This window comes from Opisthorchis viverrini (genome assembly GCF_000715545.1).
Source record: "Opisthorchis viverrini unplaced genomic scaffold opera_v5_829, whole genome shotgun sequence".
Taxonomy (NCBI): domain Eukaryota; kingdom Metazoa; phylum Platyhelminthes; class Trematoda; order Opisthorchiida; family Opisthorchiidae; genus Opisthorchis; species Opisthorchis viverrini.
The window spans coordinates 373-22,100 of record NW_008752522.1 but is presented as its reverse complement, the minus strand read 5'-3'; the positions used below and the strand labels follow the sequence as shown (position 1 = coordinate 22,100).

The following is a 21,728-nucleotide window of genomic DNA, read 5'->3' as shown; positions in this document are numbered from 1 at the left end:
GAAGAAAGCACTAGACTCGAGTTTCGCTCTTAATAAAGTTCATCAGTAATTCATATCCAATAGCCGAACCAAAGTTTGAACTATGCACACGTGACATGCCTGGCGAGCGTATTACCACTACTTCACCGGCGCGGGCTGGACTCATCCGAGTTTTTACGTCTCAACGGGTGAGCATGTTCACGCTTGGGTGATGTGAGCGTAACGTCCGAAGCCTCGAACGACGGCCCAGTTGGTGGTGTCGATCGATTGGTCTGCCAGTCAGAACTTCTCACTCAAATGTCTCTTTTTCACTGTGATAGAACACCGTACATTTCAGATTCTACTAGTGGTTTGAATAACTGTATTGTGGCATATTCAAATCCGGTCTCTTGGTGAATGTGTGACCATGGCGTGGATCAGTTATGGCCACTAGTTGAAATAGGATTTTAGTTACAATTTTCGTCCCCACCGTTGATATCTTTTTATCCAACACAGACACGAACAGTTATAGCATGCAGTGCAAGAAGAAGTATGTAAAAACTATGTTTGTCATGTGGGTTTTTAGAATATGCCGTCAGCCAAAAGAAAACCGCTGACAGCTGTAAAAACCTCACCAGCTATCAAGCAGAATCAGTTCAACTTTCTCAGTTCGGTAACTCACAGTTGCAAACAGCTAAGTTACTCAACAACATAGGCCTGCTGGTACTAAAGTTTCCTTCTTGTGTCGTTTTCATTACTTTACATTAGCGCTTTGTATTCTGTACCTTTGTGTAAATTTCCAGGGTGAAATTCGAAAATAAGCTCACGGTGTTCGCAGAGTGGGAGGCATAACCCCTGGTTTTTACTTGTTACCTTAAACCCATTTTGAGTGTACTGAATGTAAAATAAAATAACCCATTTTTGACTCCATCATTTGAAACTCAACCTTAATGGCTCCTGCGCCAGACTTAGTAACATAACTGGTCTTTCAACACCAACAATATTGAAAGCATTCTTCTTCCTTGGTGCCCTTCAAAAAAGCCGTCAAAAATTTCAACTGAACGTTAGGTCGTCAGTAGGTCTAGTTCATCTTTTTGACGTTCCTTAAACTGTCAGACACTGTTTGGGCGCTGGCTGCATACTGAAGTTATTCGAGATTAGCATACAAAATTGTTTGATGGTGATAGGACTCACTCAGTGATGTATCAGGTGTATCGAAAAAGGTGGGGGGAGGAAATGGCATTAAATATCGATGAATTTACACGTATAATCCAGAAAGAAGTTAGAAATTCCACCAATTTACTCACGGGTTTAGAAATGAGATTTTACGGACCAAAGTCTCATGATGAAGCATCACAGGGTCCCATGGGATACCGAGGAATTCTGAAAACGTATTGATATAGTTGATTAGCAGAAAATAAATACAAATGTACAATTTTCATGAAGGAAACCACTCACAAGGTTGCTGAAAACTCTTCGGCAGCACACGACCGGTTTCGCCCTTCTTAGGGCTCATCAGGTAGGCGCAGTATCCGAGTTTCCGTGAGCCTAATGTTCTACTTTAACCCAAATCGGACTGCTTTCAAGAAATACACTCATTTGCAAATTAATTTGGCTTTCACGGGAGACTCAACTGAATCTCTCGTTTATGATATTCCACAACTGAATGTGCTGCACACAGGCCGCTTCATGCTGAGTAAAACAGTGTTGTTACAGAGACGGCCACTTAGTATCTAAGCGATGTCATTGCCGCTGCTATGGTTAGTTATCAAAGGAGTGTTTCAATAAGAGTTATAGACGTTCCACTGGGGTAGGCTGGTCCTAGCAATTTAAATGTGAGATAAGCATAGGCTGCTGTAGGCATATATCTAAGCGATTGCCGCTGCTATGGTTAGTTATCAAAGGAGTGTTCAATAAGAGATTATAGACGTTCCACTGGGGTAGGCTGGTCCTAGCCTAGTAAATGTGAGATAAGCATAGGCTGCTGTAGGCATATATCTACCTATGTTGTTAAAGATACCTCTCAGTGAAACTGATCGAGTTACGGTTAACTGACCACAAAATCGAAGGTCTAAAAATGTTTATTTGGGTGATAGAGCCACTCACTGTACTTGCTAGTAAGGAGATGGTAACATGACAAACCCCTCCCTCCACAAAGATTTAGAATGCTTGTTTGCGGGTATTTGGTCGGTAGTGATTAGCATAGCCCTTCTGAACAATCACTGGGAAGAGTTCGAATTCACCACTGACCATAAGGCAGATGAGATTCTGAACAGACCGCTGCCGGTTTCGTCCCTACTGAAGCTCATCTGATGGGCTATCCGGCCAACGCCAACATGCATATCTACTTGTACACAAGTAAGATTCGAGCCTGATGAAAACCTGGGGAACAGGTTTACCAAAAAGGGAGGAAGTGGTGGTGGGCCATCTACCGTTTTTCTCAACCTAGTCAAAAACACTGAAGATTACTTATAGATCCTGAAAATCCTTCTGAAAGAAATATGGGATGGCCTTTATAAGTACATCCTGTAGAAGGATGGTGTAACCGACAGATTCAGGTGAATTTCATCTCTGTCAGCTGTTAACAACAAGTCAGAATGTTTAGAAGTTGAAATCTAGATTCCATCACGCATGCGAAGCCAATTTCTGTCTGAAAACCTGGAAACGTTATGCGGCTGATCTTCCTTTTTTGAATTAGCTGCGGAAATCTGTAGCAAAGTCCAAAATCACAGCTGTTTCGGCAGATGTATGAACACTACCGTTCATATTAATAATGTTTACTGCTAATGACCTCCAAGAAGCACGAGACTTTTGTACAATCTTTCTAAACACTTCAGTATATGCTGGCTTCAGCTTTTTGATGATATCCCTATTCACGAAATTAGTATCTTCCCAAAACTTACAAACTCAATAATTATTTGGCGCGTGCTTTTTGTAACGAAAAGTGGTAGATGGTAGGATAATATCACACCCTCCCGGGGGCACAATAGAATAAAACTACGTATTTTCAATGATTTTTGAACCACGGTATAACTTAGAAGTAATCAGCTCAGAATGATGAATCTTCCTAAAATGACACATCACCATAAAGGTATTGCCTGGGAACAGTATTCGTCTGATCTATAAGAAGCTTTATTCACCTTCCAACGCCACGTACCCCTTTTTTCACGGCACCTGTTTACTTTCATATCAGCTTCCTCTGGCATTTGATGCAGTCTTTCTTCGGCTATCTGCATGACTGAGAATTAAGTACATCAAGGCTAACAAGCGACCGTGGAAACACGTTCGGATCAACGACTATTGGTCCAACTTGACCACCGTGTACTTTAGTACGATGATTTTCCAGCTGGCGAATACTGGGGAGCATTGTGAGTCAAGCTAAGCACAAAAACGCATCTGAGCGATTTCTGTAGATTTGCTCGTTTACGATTTAATATTTACACACACTAGATTTATTAATGCTATTCTTTTTTATCATGTGTCCACTGGTGTCATCCATGTTAACAGTGACATTGACCATGACATTATTCAACCAGTCCCGCTAATTCTCAGGCCAATATTAAAATTGTCGTACAATCAAATCAAATTCCATAATGGTGATCAGGACCATTGGATGGGTTGTTTGATCCAATTTGTTCGCCTGCTCCAAAGACCTAAAGGTGTGCAGTCAAAAACAACTAAAGTAAATTGCGAGAGGATTATTGTTTGTAAGTGAGGTAAATAATCACGGAGGTTATTCGATTTCAGTTTTACCACTTGGGCACGGCAGCTAATCTCTCCCTGAGCTTCATTTCAAGGATTCTCAGCACTGTTGCTTGCATTATTCCTCTCAAGAGGAAAAACCTCTTGGAGTCAAGGATTCAGTTTGAATATATCTCTGGCTAATTACCCCAACAAAAACCAACATGTGGTGAAGCTCAAAGATAGCTTCAGCTGAGGTTGGTTAGCCTCCAGAATGAATATAGATTTACAGCACCCAAAGAGAAATGCCTTCCCACTGTTTACTTCGGGAAACGAACCAAATTAGGGCCTTTCATCCCCTGGTATTTTGCTACATTGGGGGACCGATATAACCACGCTAAGGCCCGTAGTGCGCAAGCACACCTTGGCAGGAGAGATTCTGCCGTGACGGTGCTGTATCAGCTTTGCCTGGTTGGAAGTTTCCGTCGTTAAACCCGACAAATTATCACTAATAACACTTCAGGCTTAACCCAGATCTCAAACTTACTCATGGGTTTAATAGCTATCCCGGGGTTTTCAGTTGGAAGTATTGTATAGACATCCAAGCAAGAGAGCGTCAGTGCTGTCCAAAAACTGATATTCCCATTAGAGTATCTTACGGAGGGAACTATCTCACAGAGTTGATACTGCTTTCTCGGAAAGTGTAATGCAGAAGACTTACTACGCAGCTGAACCAGGGTTTGTCCACAAGATCAATGCCGCTAGTCAAAGTCACTTTGTCACCGTACACCAAACCCAACATCATCTGTCGATTCACATGTCTGCTCTTCGCCAACTCCCTAGGAAGTACATAACGGTAACTTCGATTGGTTGTGGGGAGCAAGTGCTGTTGAGAGTACAAAGTTAACTGGCTGAAAATCACTAGCTTTTCTTGACACTGACTCTGGAGTTTCAAACTTCCGGTTAAGCCTTTGGCATGGAACTCCGCTTGTTTTTACATTTTCACCAGATCTGTATTTTCCTCCTTGTCTGACGTGTTAAATAAATCAGTTTTAACTTGTCTATCTGTGCCATTGTGCTTCTACCTTCTATTGATGAAAGGATGGGTTCAAATGTTCATAGCAACCGACAGTAGTAGTAAAACTTCTTTGGAATCGACTGACAATTCGCGTTTGTGAATATTGAATCTTTTTTAAAACTGACAACTTATTGGTGTCTGTCGTATACAAGGTAATCTACGGCTGCTTGGAACTTATGTGATACGTTCCCTGCGGGTACGCTTTGCCACATTAGTGGTACGTCTGTGCCACGTGAGCGGCCCTCCACGTTTGGTCTATGATTGTCAAACAGGGTTTCGGTTAGTAGGCTTTCATTTTGTCAGTGGGATCTACGCTTCATTATTGTAAGTCGGTCAAAATGAACTTTATGTTCACTGAGGTGTTTATGGACCGCAACTACCAGGTTGAGCAACAGTGAAGTCGAAACCTTGTAGCTTCAGTGAGAATGGGGTAGTGAGTAAAGCTGCCCAGAATGCATTTGATCGGATGAGGTATATGCCTTGGTTTGTTGAACACTTCACCTTTCCAGGCGAGAAATTACTGTCGTGATGTCCTGTTCACTTAAATATTATGGACTAATTTTACGCAGCCAGCTCTCCAACGGGGCCAGTGTACTTTCAAGGTCTAGCTTCTGCTATAACCACATCGCAGGTAGAATTACACAGGATTGCTACAAGTATACACATTTGTCTCTCGAGAAGCGCTTTGTTAGTTGCCTAGGCTATCAAAATCATTGGCAGCATCGCGGAGAGGAAAACACCGGGGGGTTCCCTCCGGTTAAAATTAGTGGATTATGCTTACACTTATATGCTGAGCTGGTCATCACATACAAATAGTTGCGGGATTTATTAAATTTGAATCTTGTTCCTCGTATGAATAATCGTGCTCATGATCTGGTCCGTCATTAAAAGAATCAATAGGCTCAATGTCACTTCTATTAAAATTCACCGGAAGTTCATAACCTCGAAACTCTGTCCATATTTGGAAACATCTCTCTAAAAAACCTCAGCTGGCCCATTCAAAAATGCAACTCGCACTTTCAAATCAGTAACTAAAAATTGCCGGACATCTGCCACTACTTTGAACTTGTCAACCGGGCGCATCCTTCTCGTTCTGAGGAGTTCTTACTTCGCGGTTTGTGTATGGCAAAAAGGCATGTATCGAGCTTTCAGTTCAATTATTCAGCAGGCTTTGTAAATCTTTAGAGGGAAGCTATTTTTTAGACGATATGTTCTAGGTATGGGCAGCTGGTACTTCATAAGTAGTTACAGGCCAGTTGATTCATCCATCAACCGAGGAGAATTCAGACCGAGGATTCTCAATGCTGTCCAACCCTTACACAGGAAAGCCTGAATTTAGTAACATAATTCATTCACATCACCCACGCTATACGTGCAACCACAGAATTGAGGCTGTTGGAACGAGAGTTGCGTTTTGTTTTGTAAATGGGTACAGGAACCCAGCTTTAGACGAGCAGTAATAAAAATTACCTAATGCTTACTTCTGCACTGAGGTTTTACGGATCACCTTGGTTGAAGTCCCGCAGTCTTTGCAGCTGACCCACAGGAGGATACGCACATTAAATATGATGAACTCAAGTGTCTAATTGCCTTCTCACACATACTGGCGAAGTTGGACGCGCTGGTGATTCATTATTGTAGTTTGACTGCTGAAACTTTTCTGTCAGCCTTCATAGCGTTATACACCTGAACATGTTTTATGGGCGCTTTTTCAAATGAGAGATAATAGATGCTGATTTGGGCAAATGCTAAGATTCACTACTCACCAGTTAGTGCCCTTAGTTCTCGTTCTGGATTGAGCACAAGCAATTCGTATCGAATAATAATGCATCGTTTTGGCCCGACTCGTTGGCAAGCGCTAATTATTTGAAGATTTTCCCTCATCCATCTATGCAGAGTGTCGTACAAGTATGGAAGCGTGTGCGAACCCCATCTGTAAAATTAAGTTGAATAAAATGAGTTAAATAATTTCCCCACTGCATCGACGACTCATGAACTACAAATATTATTATGTTGGCGGTCTTTGTACTGCAATAAAAACTAACTGTTCCTAATAAATACCCGTATGTATATGTTCCTCACCGTGCTAAGCATGATGATTCCACTTTTTCAGCACTACATGGTTCGTTGTGTCTTCAATATTCAGTTACTATTCGGTTGCCCTCTCGCCATCGATAATGGTCGTAATATGTGTTGCATTCAGTTTGTTTGAAAGTGATTGGGTTTGTGTGAACCGTATGGACTGGGTGGATTATTTACTCCTCTTTGGACACGCTAGCTCGTTGACTGTCTATACCAGGTGAGTGTCTCCATTGGTATTGACGTGCTTGTCAAACTTAGGACCATCAGTCTGTTGCCTGTGTGGGCTGAGTACGAGCACTTGGTCATAAGTTTGTCAGTGAAATTGCATCCATCACCCCATACCTGTAGTCTGTGCTTTCGGAAACGGTGATTTAGAATTTACACCATTTGCTAGAGGTACATTAATAAGATTTAAAAGGCTCTGTTATGTGTTACAACCAGTTAGTGTATTACTTGATCAGCTCCAGCAGCGCGCTCAAAGGCTATTAGAACAGCCGGTGACACTGAATAAGACAAGCGTTCGCATAATGACCTTTTATAAACGACAGATCTGAAAAAAATCCTGTTTGTAAAAATAACCTTATCAATTTACCTACTCAGGAGTAGTCACGATTCACTAAGGGTTTATTCAGATGACTGAAATAATAGACTGATGTTGTGACACTTGTGACGAATTTTTGCGTTTGTTTAAGTTCATAGGTAGGGAGCAGTGCATCTATCTTAAGCAGACCAAAAGCAAACAAACCAGCAACAACGAAAAGGAAGCCTAAACCTAATTCTTAAGTCCAAGAAAAGAGTTGTAGGACGTGAATTTAGTAGTGGTGTTCTTGAGGCAACGACCTGAAAGCTGATACTTCAAAAGCAACCTCATTCGAGTGCAAAGCGAAGACGAAATTTAGAATACCTGGTACAGGTTAACGATGAAGGCCGACAAAACTTCTCCAAACCCCTGAGAATGAAACCTCACCAAAATTCAACAAAAACAATTAAATATAATTGACGCAAAAGTTGAATCGTTTTACTAATGGTGACCGAGTGTGAGTAAAAGGAACCAATAATCTATCTGCATTTGTTTGGCTAATCTGGGGACATGCATTGTTTTTTAAACCGTTTACCTTCGTAGTTCTACAGGTAAACTATCAGGAAATTAAGATTCCTAAATACCCGAAAACTAGTGGGACCTTCGAACTCCACTACACGCCTGATCAAACAGCCTTGGGTCGAGGTCAGACAGTGCTCCCCGAATAGATAGCTAGAGTCCCTGTACTTTTCACACTCACTCGCTTGTTCGCCTTAAAGCTGTTGTGTTCCTTGTCGGCGAGTCTTCTTCCGGCAGTAGGCACTGGAGCGGGGACAGCATTCTGATATAACATAAACCCAAATGGCGAATATACACTCATTTGCAAATTTGGTTTTCGAGAGACTCAGCTGAAACCCAGCTGAATCTCTCGTTTGTGATGTTGTCAGGCTGTTTTCTATTAGAAACCGGAATAAAGTGGCGTGCGCACAAAGATTGCTCATATGAGCAAAGGTGTTCGGCAGGAACTGAGTTTATTCCCATACTATAAGCAAGCGGGTTATTACCTCACTGAATTTCTCTTCAACGCTGTGATCAAAACTTATCTTAGCTATGTTTTACCGCGCTTTTGTTTCCTTAAAACATGAGCCGTTCTGTACGGTCTAACTTGCATGAGTAGTAATCTTGCTTACAAGGATATTTGGAGTTGAGTTTAAAAAATAGAGAACCTGCAGTTTGTTATTCACCAACGTGTCATAACTGAAAACATGTACACTTGCACATTTTATGTTTCTGTATCAATCGTTTCAACTGGTAACTTTTTGAATAACACTCCAGCAAAAATCCTCAACCATAACTAATATAGACTAAAGCTTCAGTATAGCGTGTCCCGTAAGTCTGTGCAAGTGTTGTCATAAGCAAAGCAGGAGCTAATATTTCAGATACAGCATGACAGACCTCTGAAAGGCAATGTTTACCACATTTTTTTTAGAACAAACTGAACAACCCTATTTTACAACGAAATGGACATTGCCTTGATAGGAGCGAAATATTCAATGTAAACTTTTGCAACTGAGCTGCAAAACGAAAGGTTAATTACAATGATTTAAAATTGCAACATTTCTGCATTTTTTTATTTTGAACCTCTTAGGTGGTGCTTGGAGTCCTCTGAATATGCAAGAAAAGCAAACGTCTAAAATGTATTCGGTATATAAATAGATATGGACGAATAAGCTTTACCCTCTTCTGCATTCAGTTTTGTTTACATTAACCCGACAAAATGCCAAGAATATACCGAATTAAACTGGAACAGTAAATTTCATCACCAGCAACTGAAACGGTTAACAGATTCCTGGTTAGAAAGTAATTCTAGTATAGCAGCTTCGAAACGAGTCATCACTTCGCTGCCTCCAATCAATGTAGAAAGTGAATTTCTGTTTCTTATCATTGGTCGAACTTTTTGTTCATCTGTTTATACGTGGAGTATTGAGCAACAGCCCTGCTTTCATAAACGTTCTGCTCAAAGGAAGTCAGGACAACACGCCAACTTAAGTAATCAACCATGATCCAACAGAGCACTGACCGTTCATCAGGTTATCAAAAGTTCTAACAGTTGCTTATTAACGAAATTGATTCAGGATATTTACAGCCCCTAATGAGTGGCAAACAGAAGAGCGGTTTTTTGAAACGAGCCCAACTTGTTAATTACTACAAAAATTAGTTTGCCCCAAAACACAGCACACAAGGCTCAGTCTACTTTTGCGGAAAATATGGAGGCTTTACAGAAGTAATCATTTAGCTGTAGTTACAAACTTTCAGCACTAAACAATTTTTGAATGCATCTTTTTCTCCGGTTACCTCACAACAAACTGTTTGACTGTAGCTGAAGAAATAAACTGGATACCTCCGTGGATTCGACCTTTCCGCGCATTCTACAGAAATTCACATCAATGTGTATTAACATTTATAATAAAGGGACGGAGCTATGCTTGTCTCATTTTATGATAAAGATAAGCTGAAATACGTTTCATACAAGGCAGGCTATGCAGTTGTATTTCCTCAACCTGGAACCCAACGCCTTCGATTTGGGAGCGCGCGATAACTGCAGATCGTGCAGCAGACCCGCGCCAGTCGTCAGAGATGCTGGTAGCATGCTCCCACTTTACTGAAACACAAAAAATGTATTTAGATCGAAACAGCCCTTCAAATATCCCTTTCTTGAATATTTTCATGCATTTTTATTGTTGCAAAATGTTATGGTCAAACACATGTGGACGTTTATCTAACATAGATCCAGGACTTCCCTGTCTACATGGCCTCCTTCTTTTGATAATTTATGAGTGTCTACTTTCTTCCAAAACTTTGTTACAGACGTAAAGAAAGGATCGGAGCAGGTAATTCAGCGAAACACTTCATTAAGTATGGCGCTTCACCTGTTGCTAAATGGTCGGTGAACAATGAGGATCCATAGCATATTCAGCAGGTGGACAAATTCCAGCAGAGTCTGAAATTCGCGATATTTCTGATGAGATTTGTTCTATTCTGGCTGGCTCATCGGCCTCCAAGGCCAAGAACTTTTTTCAAACACAATCGCCAATTTTGGAATACGAAGGGACGGGTTTGACCGATGGAAATGGTCTGTTTATTTGGCTTTCGTCTAGAGAGGTCGCGCCCCTACCACGTTGTTCGATCTTGCCAATAGACCTGACTGAGCAGACCGGCACGTGGGTGTACTTGAGATTTACGAACAAGCCAGCCAGCCAAATGAGGATAGCAATAGATAGTAGACGAGGGATAAAGAACCTAGGAAGTGTGAAGCCTCGAATTTGAGTGATGGCGCTTGCTCTCCTTGACAAACTTCCCCCGTCAACGTGTATGAAACTTGTCAACTTATGTTCCAGCCTAGGCGCGCATCTTATGACAATGCTAATTACTCGGGTAGTTTGAATATTTCTGAACAGACGGCTTGTTTTCTGTGGGTAGTTTGAAGAGTCTAAAGATGAGTTACAGCCACTATGCAGGTACAATTATATTCATAACAGGCTTGGTCCCCATTGCTCATGCGGTATATTGCCTCTGTAATAAATGTACCGTTTGCTTTTTTAAATTGAAAAAGTGTAATCGGATCTCTAAAGGCTGATGAAGATTTCTGAAACAGGTAGAAAAGCAGGCAGCTGAGTGAATGATTGGCGTGGCTGTGTTATTACCTAATCGCATCGCGCCTATCAGCTTCCCCGTAAATATCCAGTGAAATCCGAAGTTCGTGACTTGGTTGAGATCAAGGGTTGATGTTTAAAGATTCATTCCGCCTAACCGCTATACAAACGGATTTTGTGGATAAGCCAGTATTTCGTTATAGCCCAAATTACATTAGAATACCATCCTCTTCCTAGTGGCCTGGCCATCTCGGAATACTTGATTTATTTACTGTTTTTGAATTATCGCTAGACAGGAGGTTCCACACTTTTCCTGATGTCTTCAGATTTTCACTATGATTCTCTATGTCTGAAAAGAATTAAACATTTAAGCCAGAATTTTGCCCTTATTGTAACTCCGGTTTCAATGGTAAAACGTGACTTACCTTGGTGCGAATTTGGCAGCTGTTAAAACAAAGGGCTTATCTAGGTTTAAGAATATCGACCTTAATTTGATTAACGATCAGAATCATACAAGGTGGGGATTAGCATTTACTGATCGAAGTCAAAGGGCAACATATCATTGATTATGCCCACATTAGTATTACCAAATAAACTTAGTCACTGGCGTTTTGAACGACCATTTCTTCCTTCAAAGTGGCTGGGTGGAATATCGTTTTCAAAATCTCATTATGGCATTAGTAGCCCAAGTGTTTTCCTTGGCAGTTAATCAAGTGGCTGTGTGCTATACTCTCCTGTCAGTTCGCTTGCTAACAATAGCCACTTCTGATGCCACACAGATTGGTGTCAAAACTTCGACAAGCTAATTTTTAAGCTTGGAGAAAGGATCAGCACTCAGGGGATCAAATACCGTGGACTCCAACTGGACTTCTAGGTCTGTTGCCATACGGGAACCTGGTTACTGTATTCAATGGGCTTTCGACGTTTCATTTGAATTTGAACTAAAGGCAGAAAAGATATGCCTTACTGACATCTACAGGCGTTGTCCTGCAGAAGCAATGTAAATTAGTCTTTCTGTCTTTTAGGTATCCCAACGGCCAGCTTTGTTCGCATTATCGCCCGATTGTCCTGCAGAAGCAATATAAATTAGTCTTTCTGTGTCTTTTAGGTATCCCAAACGGCCAGCTTTGTTCGCATTATCGCCTGTGAATAATGGCCCCAATTCACTTTTTATCAGATCATTAATAAAAGCTCAAAAAGTTAATTGGTTAAGGCGCTAGGTTACTCACCGGGAGATCCATGGTTCGGACCTAAATCCCAGGATCTCGACTGTTCCCGTCTAATATTAGGCAACCCGATAGTATCTTCGCCCTCCCGCCCCCCTACTGGCTTGCTAGCTAGGCTCCAAAAGGATATTACAGCTGTACGGTTACTATTGCATATATATATATATATCTTGCTCATTAACGGAACTAATGTCAGAATAGCTGAACTCTATAGAAGTTAAAAAATATTCACGCTGAACTTTTGTGTGGTCACATTTCCTATAATGTGACCTTATCGGTGTACCCTGTCAACTGCAGGTTATTCACATCCATGAATAAGTGGCGTTGCGCTGAGCTACGGTTGTGGATCCAACCCAAACAGCTATGTGACCTGCATTGCTGACGGTTCTTAAGGAAGAGCCGTATAAGCTCCTTCCGTAGTTCAGTATAAATAGATCTGACTTGCAGGATGAAACCGTATCTGGAACTTCTGAGTCGTTCAAAAAGACGGAATATAAGTTTTTTTTATAAAAAAACTAATTAACTTGTGGAATATGTATAAGCAAACATGTAGATTCAGATTCAAGTCGTTGTGAGTAAAAGAAAGGCACAGGATGGCTACTTAAACTGGGTTTTTGACTATGTGACAGATTCCGTCGTATCTTGGCTGCGAGCCATAAATCTCTAACTGCTGACAGTTCTTGGAAGCATTTTTCCCATAAAACTTCCCTATGTTATTCGTTTTCCACCTTTTCTTCCATTATAGTCCTGTTAGAACAAGCAAAAACTCTCTGGGGTGTTGGTTAGGCTGTATCTTTAGGACTTGTCTATGTCAGGTTAGTTGCCCCCAGGAATAACCTTTAGTGAGCCTGCATTTTTCACTTGCCTATTATTTACGCATTATCAACATTGGAGTTGCCACCGCACGGATGCTGCCTACAGAGTAGTCATCGCGTGCCGGCAGCCATCTTACTTTGTAGACCCAACGACAGGCGTAGTCATCGCCGGCAGCCATCTTACTTTGTAGACCCAACGACAGGCAAACTTTTGCACCCGCAAAGAAACATCCCGTAAAGTTACTTGCTTGCTGCCTGCAATTTTATCGGGCTATTGTCTCCTCCACGGGTGTTGCAAGCTAGCTAAAGCTCTCTAGCAACCAAAACCAACCAACCAGCCACGCTATGTAGTTCATGCTCTCCCCTTAGATTATGCGACATGCAACTTATGGTATCATACATTCGAAATCTGCCTCGGGAAAAGTGTAAGACGAAGCAGCCGACTAACTGGCATGTGTAGCACAGTCAATCCAGCCTACCTGGTGCAGCCGAATCAATTCTTCGTGCTCCGACCTTCCTAATCCGATGTTCGCATGAGACGGGAGCACAACTTCAAAGTCATCAATGGCCGAGGATTGGGAAAATTCGTTTTTGTTCGGGGAACTGTGGTCAAGCTTCAAACGCGTAAGGCAACGTTGCACGTGGTAAATGCTGTGGACTCTGTCTTTAACCGGCAAGCTTGTCACATAGATCTGGAGATGTCAAAGTTACAGTAAAGCAGGATGTTGTGCAAGCATCAAACATTTTGACAGAACTTTACACTTTGCGGGCGCAAAGTACATACTGAATAGCACGGTAACACCATTTGCACCCGGAACAAAGTAGCACAACACTTTCCGCATGCTTCAGGTACTTAGGATTTTTTCGGGAGGAAGTTCCACCTCAGAGGTTGGAGATATACCAAAGGTTTCTTTGACTACCGAGTTGAAAGGGACGGGTGACAAAGGGCAAAGGACACTACCTTTCAGCGATGATTGCAGAGGAATACTCTCTGTAGACTTTCACAAGCCAAAGGGTATTGAAGTATAAGGATTGGTGCAGTGTGGTAAAAGTTTTCGGTACACCTTTGAAGTGGCCTTTAAGGACTTGTTTCAGGGTAAAGGTATGGTTGAAGCATTCGAAATATGGACCGAACCCTGCCTAGTCTCTGCAACTCTACCTCTCGCAGAGTCACTAATTCTGCGTAGAATGACAAAATGACACCCATGAGCTACTCAGAGGCGAAAGTGCCGAACTGATGCATCGATGATTCTCAGATCTGGATCTAATGTCTTTTTAAACAGTGGGAGTTCAGAGTATGCCACTAATGCCCCAGGTACTTCATTTGCTTCCAAAGCGCCCTACGTGATTTATCCTTCATCCTTAAAAAAGACAGAAAGAGACGGTCAATGCCGTATACCTTGTTCCATTTTAGAAGTTTTACTTCGTTTTCGATTTCATCTTCTATGAGAATGGAGAGTGCCATCAAAAGCTAACTAGTATTTAGTCAGTCCATATCTTCCATTGATTAGGTTTAAAAGGGCGCTAATGCAATGCTCATGTGCGTCCGATAAACGGATGCCAGTCAGTGCAGATCGGTACGGAAAAATCACCGCTGTAGAATCCATGAGCATCTACACCAGATCTTCTACGAATATGGCCACTGCTCATGGATCTTTCCGGAAGGAATATTAAAAATTGCCAGCTGGAATGTCGATATCTTGTCTGGCTTTTCAATGATGTGGCCTATCTGATTATCCTGTGCTCATCATCTGTGCTCATACATCTGCTATGTGGACATAATATAGGCCTCCTGTATCACAATATATAAAAGTTTCTATACACCTTCTCTCCACCTACAGCAGGAAAGAAAGTTATTATATTCGAGATAACTTCTCCCCAAAGTAAATTTATTCTGCTCTTTAATCTGTTTAACATATACTATATTTTATTCCGACACACTTCTACGATTAATAATTTGCAATGAGTCACTGAATCAGGCTTTCATAATGATGTTTCGTGACACGCGTAGCGGTGCTGATGAGATCAGACGATTCGCCATACTAACCATGGTGTCATGTTGTATCAGATCTGATCAATAGCCCTTCCAATGTGGCTGAAAAACACTCAATTATCTGTTCTCTATCGATTAGTCTTTCAGGGTTTAATAGTCAAAAGCAAGTCTATGTACAGTGTGAAACCACAGGTCTATCGCTTGTGTGATATATTTGCAATCCCCCAGGAGCGACAGAACAAGATTTAGTTAATGAGACGTAGCTCAAGGACCCAATTCGCTCTGGAGACAGGACGCTGACGGGATCATCTACTTCTGTTCAATTATTGCATTGCTGTTGATCCCATGTGGGTACCATTTCCCGCGACGGGTACTGCCGAAATTCCAGAACAATTTTGCAGAATCCAATTACCCTACGCGTCTTAGATGATCTACCCACTCACACAGGTTCATTCTCTTCTACAGCTTTTTGTGCTGCGTCCCCCTGCACACGCATACCACATTCATAACCATTTACCACAGGTGACGAAATGTCCTGCTCAGACTAGGATAGGATGGTGCAAAAACATTAGGGTGCCCAAGGGTTTGTGAAAATAACCATGTATGCACCTGAACTATTTTATCTATCACCTAAAAGCAAAGCCTTGTTCTCACTGGATCCAATTAATCAGTGAAGTGTGACCGTTTTTACTTAACAATATCTTAAAAGTCAGTGTGAGAGAGCTAGAGTAATGGGGAATTACAGTGCTCATCAGGAGATGTTTAATCCGTAAAAGATATTTTTATTCTTGTGCTTTGTTTTGTTTTCTCCTCCTAGTCTGCTTGGTTCTTTCACTCGTTCTATCAAAAAGGGACAGATTACGATGATGTGGCAAGTTTGATCCCATCATGAGTTACCTGTCTGACATTGAAGCCATAATGATAAACTAGAAATAGGTAAATAAATAAGGTGGAACTGTATGGAGTTTGAATTTTCTGATAATAAGCGTCATGCGATCTCCTTTTTATCTAAGTGACATTCCGGGTGTTACCATCAAATCAGTATTATTCCAATATTCATTGGCCGTTGATTTGATCTCCTATGTATGAATTTGTAGATCGAGGAAAATTTCAGGGTTGGTGGTTCACTGTTTTTGAACCGATCGAAATACGTTTCATCAAAATATTACGTGTAATGTGCCATCCATTGAAAATATAATATACACTTCGTGGCAAAACCCAATGTAAACAACAAAAAATATCTGATCTAATATCTATCTAATTGAAAGTACAGACTAAAAGTTTGATTAGATATGACGTTTGTAATGTATGTGCACTTTTGCGATAAATTTGAGATGAATTAAGGAGTGTACTAACAATTCCCTGAATACTGAAACTAACCTCTCATTAGAAACTGCGACGGCTCGCCCATCTCTCAGCATAACCACAAATTGAGAGTCGAGAAATATGCGCGCCAGATATTCCATATAAAGAAGTACCTCTGGTCGTTTGTAACACAAAATTCTCGCCGGTGGTCCCATTCCTTCAGCGATCTGACGGATGTATTGAGCAGTGGCCCAGTCAAGCAGATCTGGAGGGATTCCCGACTCTGTGGACGAGTTCACATGTAACGAAGGCGTACGGTGTCGAATTTCTAGAATGGGCTTTATAACCATGCCTTCGGGACCACAGTGTATCCATGGGTGCACATCTAACAAAACGCGCATTAGTGTTGTACCTTTGGAGATAAAATTAAAATGTGATGATATGCTGGGAAATCAGCTGTTCAACTGAAGATGCCCAAATAATGCGACCACTTAGTGGCGTGATGCACTGGACGAAAAGATTCAAAAGTGCGGTAAAAAGAACCTGTCAAGAAAGACAATTATTAGTGGGAACTTCTTCATCAGTATGACAGTGATTAGCGAATATACGTAATACTTGGGTTCGTGTGTCCATCGCTTTCGGCTTTTTTACTGGTGATTATGCGAAGAAATGAACCGAGCTTAGCTATGTGTAGACAATTTTATTGTCTGAGTCATCAAATTTGCTCACAGGTAGCGTCCTTTAAGTGTATGTAAAGAGAGAAATTTTTATTAGCTTGCGTATGCAAAAGTAATCGAAGTGATGTTACAAAAATAATTAAAATCAAAGAATTTGCTGTTGAAAGTGTCACCGAGTAAAATAAAAACTGGTACTTTTGAGATGCTAACTGAATGATGCAGCGTAATTAGTCGTCATCTAAAATATCTGGCGTATATTAATGTTCATCAAATAGGTTGTGCATGTGTCACCTGGTAGATTTGCAACGTGTTCTCAGGTTTTGCAACAAACCCATATTACCTCTTTGCCATTGATTAACAGACATGGGTGAGTACGTGGGCGTATGGAAAGAAGTGTGTATGCTTCGACTTCATCAATACTTGAAGGCCGGGATGCACAGCACTTTTAGAGTCGGTCCTTATTCAGTCAGAATTCCACCGTAGCTGACTCAAAGTTACATTTTTTGATATAGGTATCAGGATTCTGATGGAATTCCATCTCTTTTTTTGGTGCTATTTCACGACTCTTCATGTCGTGTATCGGTCGCGCCTATTTTCAACCCTGGAGACAAAGTGATAAGTTGCTGTTTTGAATCTTTTGTGTTTTATCGTTGGCTGGTGACACTCCACCTGTTTACTGTGTAGTGAGTTTTCTTCAGTCACTTGTACTTGCGTCCTCTCTCAGGAATCTCTGCTAGAAATCGTCATGTTTGCACAGTTTGTTCAAGAACTGCGTTCACTACCAATATCGAAAACAAGTAGCTTTTAGTGACGACTCAAAGGCCAAACAAGCATCATGTTTCTGAATGAACACAAACCAAGAGTAGGCGTTGGCTTTTTAATGGCAAACCCACTGGCCTCCATTCCTTTTATTAGCAGTGGATGGAGACAATCAAAAGGATCTCCGTGTTCGGTCACAAAACTGTCGCTGATATGAGGTTGTTATGGATATTTAACCACTCTTTCCCTCCCCTTAATTAGCACGGGAAATTTTCGGAAGCCTTTTACCGATTTTAAATAGGAAACAAGTAAATACAAACTAGAATGATGAGTATTATCCAACCTCTGATGGTAAACTGCTTGCGGACATTCTTTCTGTTTTATCTTAACGTGGCAACAGTAGCAGCTTCTCAAATTCTGACGTTTGACCATTAAAGCTGCGCTGCGATATTTCCTTGATTCTATTTCGACTACTCCCGTTGTAGACATCATGGATAAGAATTCTGTCAGCTCCTAAGCTTTCTGAGCTTCTGATTTGTGCACCCACGGTTTTCATCCTTGAACTAGCATGAAGCTTTCGGAGGGGGACAAGAATTGAATGTGAACTGATCTAGTTGTATTCGGAACTGGGTTTGAGTTAAAGAAAGTTCGTCAAGCTGGATTATGATTCTCACCGCACAAATGGTTCCCAGAAGGTTAGGACTGGTGCATACAAAGTCACAACGAATGTTACAGTGAATATGTTACAGCACCAAACAGGACTTAATAAGCAGTCTGTTGGGTCTGTTTCACTATACATAGAATCAATCTAACTGTAAACTCTAGATTAATCAATCCCAAGTTAACACTTCCTGACGGTATCACTCGTTCGTAGTAGTGACCCAAAGGGGGGACACCATGAGTGCATTAGCGCACTGACCTAATTTATCCGTTTATTTTTGTGGTGATTTCATCATAGTAATCCTTATCGAAATTTCCTTGGAATATGGGCCACTACCTTGGAGAGACCATGACAGAGCTTTCCGTTAACCACAGTTCAGTGAAACACTCCAACCACAGGCCTCCAGTTGAAATACCCAAGACGTCTCCCTTCCTCCTAGTCTTTTCCAAGGGATTACTATACTTTATTTGATGAGGCGTTTTTCTGACCTCCTGAGAGATTGCCTACCCCCAAAGGGTCACTCTTGGGGGGTCGTGACCTCCACCCATGACTTTAAAAATGGATATCGATATTAGGTATTCAGTTATGGTCGGTGGTTTACAAACACGGCACTTTTCCAGTTGGAGTAAATGAGACGCACCAATTTTTCAGCCTTGGAATACATCACTGCACGCTTGTCCGAAGCCGTCTTATACCAAAAACTAGTGGACAGCGCGTGATAAAACCTCTTGCCTTTTAAATAGGCATTCAGGTCAAGCGAGAAGTTTGGTGGATACCCTTCTAGCCTAATTCACCCATTGTATGTTCCTGTGATTCCTCGTATCGTTTCTGGTTTCAGTATTGCAGGGCCTGCTTTATCGTAAAAATTTCCTGTCCTTTCGACATCTTTGTTAACCCGATTTTATATATATGCGTAATTTCCATCTTGCATTTGAGCATCACAAGTGTATTATATCTGTATTGACGCAAAGGCGACTCACTCATTCTTTTGCTAAAAAGGTCGTGATAGTTGACGTAAGAAGGTTGAGAGGGAGGTAAGAAAGAGGCAGATAAAAGCGAGATAACAAGATTCGAATTTCGAATTAATTAATTAATTAAGGCAAATAATAGGGCAAGTTAAGCAAATAAACCCACATTTTCCCTCTTAAAAAATGTTTTCTGCATAGTCAGTGCAACAATTTATTTCTGCAATAGCTATTCTGACAATATTCCAGTTTGCTGATATCCAACTAAGTATATTAGTTGCACACCATAACATGCATTTATTTATAGGATTCCAAAGACCGGAAAAAAGATAAACTGCGGAATAAGAGCTTTGAAGATACCTCCGATTAACTCCTACAGGCCACGGTGGTAGCATCAAAGGTGAAAGATTAGGGTGGCATGAAATAGTGAAACAAACAGAGATTCGTTGTTCAGATCCAAAGTTCACAGCAATGCACACTGACCACCACGGCGTGTTTTTGGAATACCTGCTGAACTGCAGTTGTCTGCTAAGTCAACTCGACGACGGCTAAACTTACAGGGCTGAGCTCATGCAGCAGAATGAACTGAGATGTGGCCTGTCTGTGCCTGTACTCGAATAGCGCTTCCCTACCCCAGTCCTTTGAGCTGTTGTCTCTGTCACTTCGGGAAATTCGCATCAAGACAGCGGATGACAGGCTCATTTGGTTTGCAGGTAAAGTGGCGTAGAGCTTCTGCTCAGGCACACTGACTCTTTTAGGGTAGAGGTGTGTACACAGTACCTAGGATGGCTATTAACTGCTAGGACAGGATTTCAATCCTCGGTATATTTCAGTAGTGATATATCCATATTTGAACGGTAGTTTTGAAAACATTGTTTCATTTTTTTGTCATAAGCACGAGCGCCCTAACCAGTGAAACACGGAAGCTGTTTGAAATAATCTGTCCGGATGCTTACGTCCTCTTTGGATTGCTGGGAAAAATTACTCATGATCTCTCTCATGATCTGAGAGAATGTTGTTTTGTCCTTGTCCTCAGGCAACTAGACTGGGATCACAAAGCCGCATAAACTGTCTACCTCAGTTGAAGATTTGCGACACTGCTTGTCTTGTAATGCTCTCTGGCCGTTTCAGTAATTATTATTCTTATTATACTGTACCTCACATTTGAACGAGCATAATTTATAAGACTAACCAACGCATGAAATTGTCAGGAGGGAGCCATTTGCACTACCATGAGCCTAACCTTACCTACATCATGGGCGAAATGTGTATTCGGTGGATTGCTGTCTGATCGCCGTTTGTCAAATCGATTAGTACTACTGTCCGAAAGCTGAAATGCACTTCTGTCCATTAAATCGAATTGTATGATGAGGCTAAATGAATTTCACATGGCCCCACACCTAATTCGTTTAACTGCCATCCTATCGGGCTTATTTCGTATCATTTATACGTATAACAAGAAGACTCTGTAGTTGTTGGCGACAGAATATCCTAACCGTACACGTTAAATATGACTACAATTTCCGTACAAAGTTACCCATCTTCAAGGGATATAAACAAAGTAAGCAAAACGTGGTCAAACGCATCAGTTAATCTGTTTTCATACGGTGCTGTTTTGGATTATTCCGGATCTGGTCCATGAATTCTTAGAGACGACTGGACGAGTTATCCGTATTTCGAACGAAGCGTGGTGAATAAAAAATGTGGTAGGACTTCTGTCTCCTGAAATGTTGAAAAGATTCTTTACGAGACGTTTATGCCCCTACTAGTTTTAACTATTATACTGAGTTTGACTTAGAACGACGCTTGGTCCACAGCTATTTGCCTTCCATCTGCTGNCTTACGTCCTCTTTGGATTGCTGGGAAAAATTACTCATGTTTCACAAGAGTGATCTAAGAGAATGTTGTTTTGTCCTTGTCCTCAGGCAACTAGACTGGGATCACAAAGCCGCATAAACTGTCTACCTCAGTTGAAGATTTGCGACACTGCTTGTCTTGTAATGCTCTCTGGCCGTTTCAGTAATTATTATTCTTATTATACTGTACCTCACATTTGAACGAGCATAATTTATAAGACTAACCAACGCATGAAATTGTCAGGAGGGAGCCATTTGCACTACCATGAGCCTAACCTTACCTACATCATGGGCGAAATGTGTATTCGGTGGATTGCTGTCTGATCGCCGTTTGTCAAATCGATTAGTACTACTGTCCGAAAGCTGAAATGCACTTCTGTCCACTATATTGAGTTGTGTGGTGAGGCTAAATGAATTTCACATGGACCCACTCTTAATTCGTTTAACTGCATTCCTATCGGGCTTATTTCGTATCATTTATACGTATAACAAGAAGACT

At 41.3% G+C, this 21,728-nt stretch overlaps 1 protein-coding gene across 1 annotated transcript; it reads right to left on the bottom strand.

The window, feature by feature from the left end:
• Window positions 1-6,484: 6,484 nt before the first annotated feature.
• T265_15751 (hypothetical protein) lies at window positions 6,485-20,724 on the bottom strand (the record flags this gene model as incomplete). The annotated part of the gene is made up of 3 exons (XM_009179068.1): window positions 6,485-6,650; window positions 16,387-16,723; window positions 20,622-20,724. Coding segments are annotated over 3 exons (606 nt in total), but the record flags the coding sequence as incomplete, so codon positions are not given.
• Window positions 20,725-21,728: the final 1,004 nt, after the last annotated feature.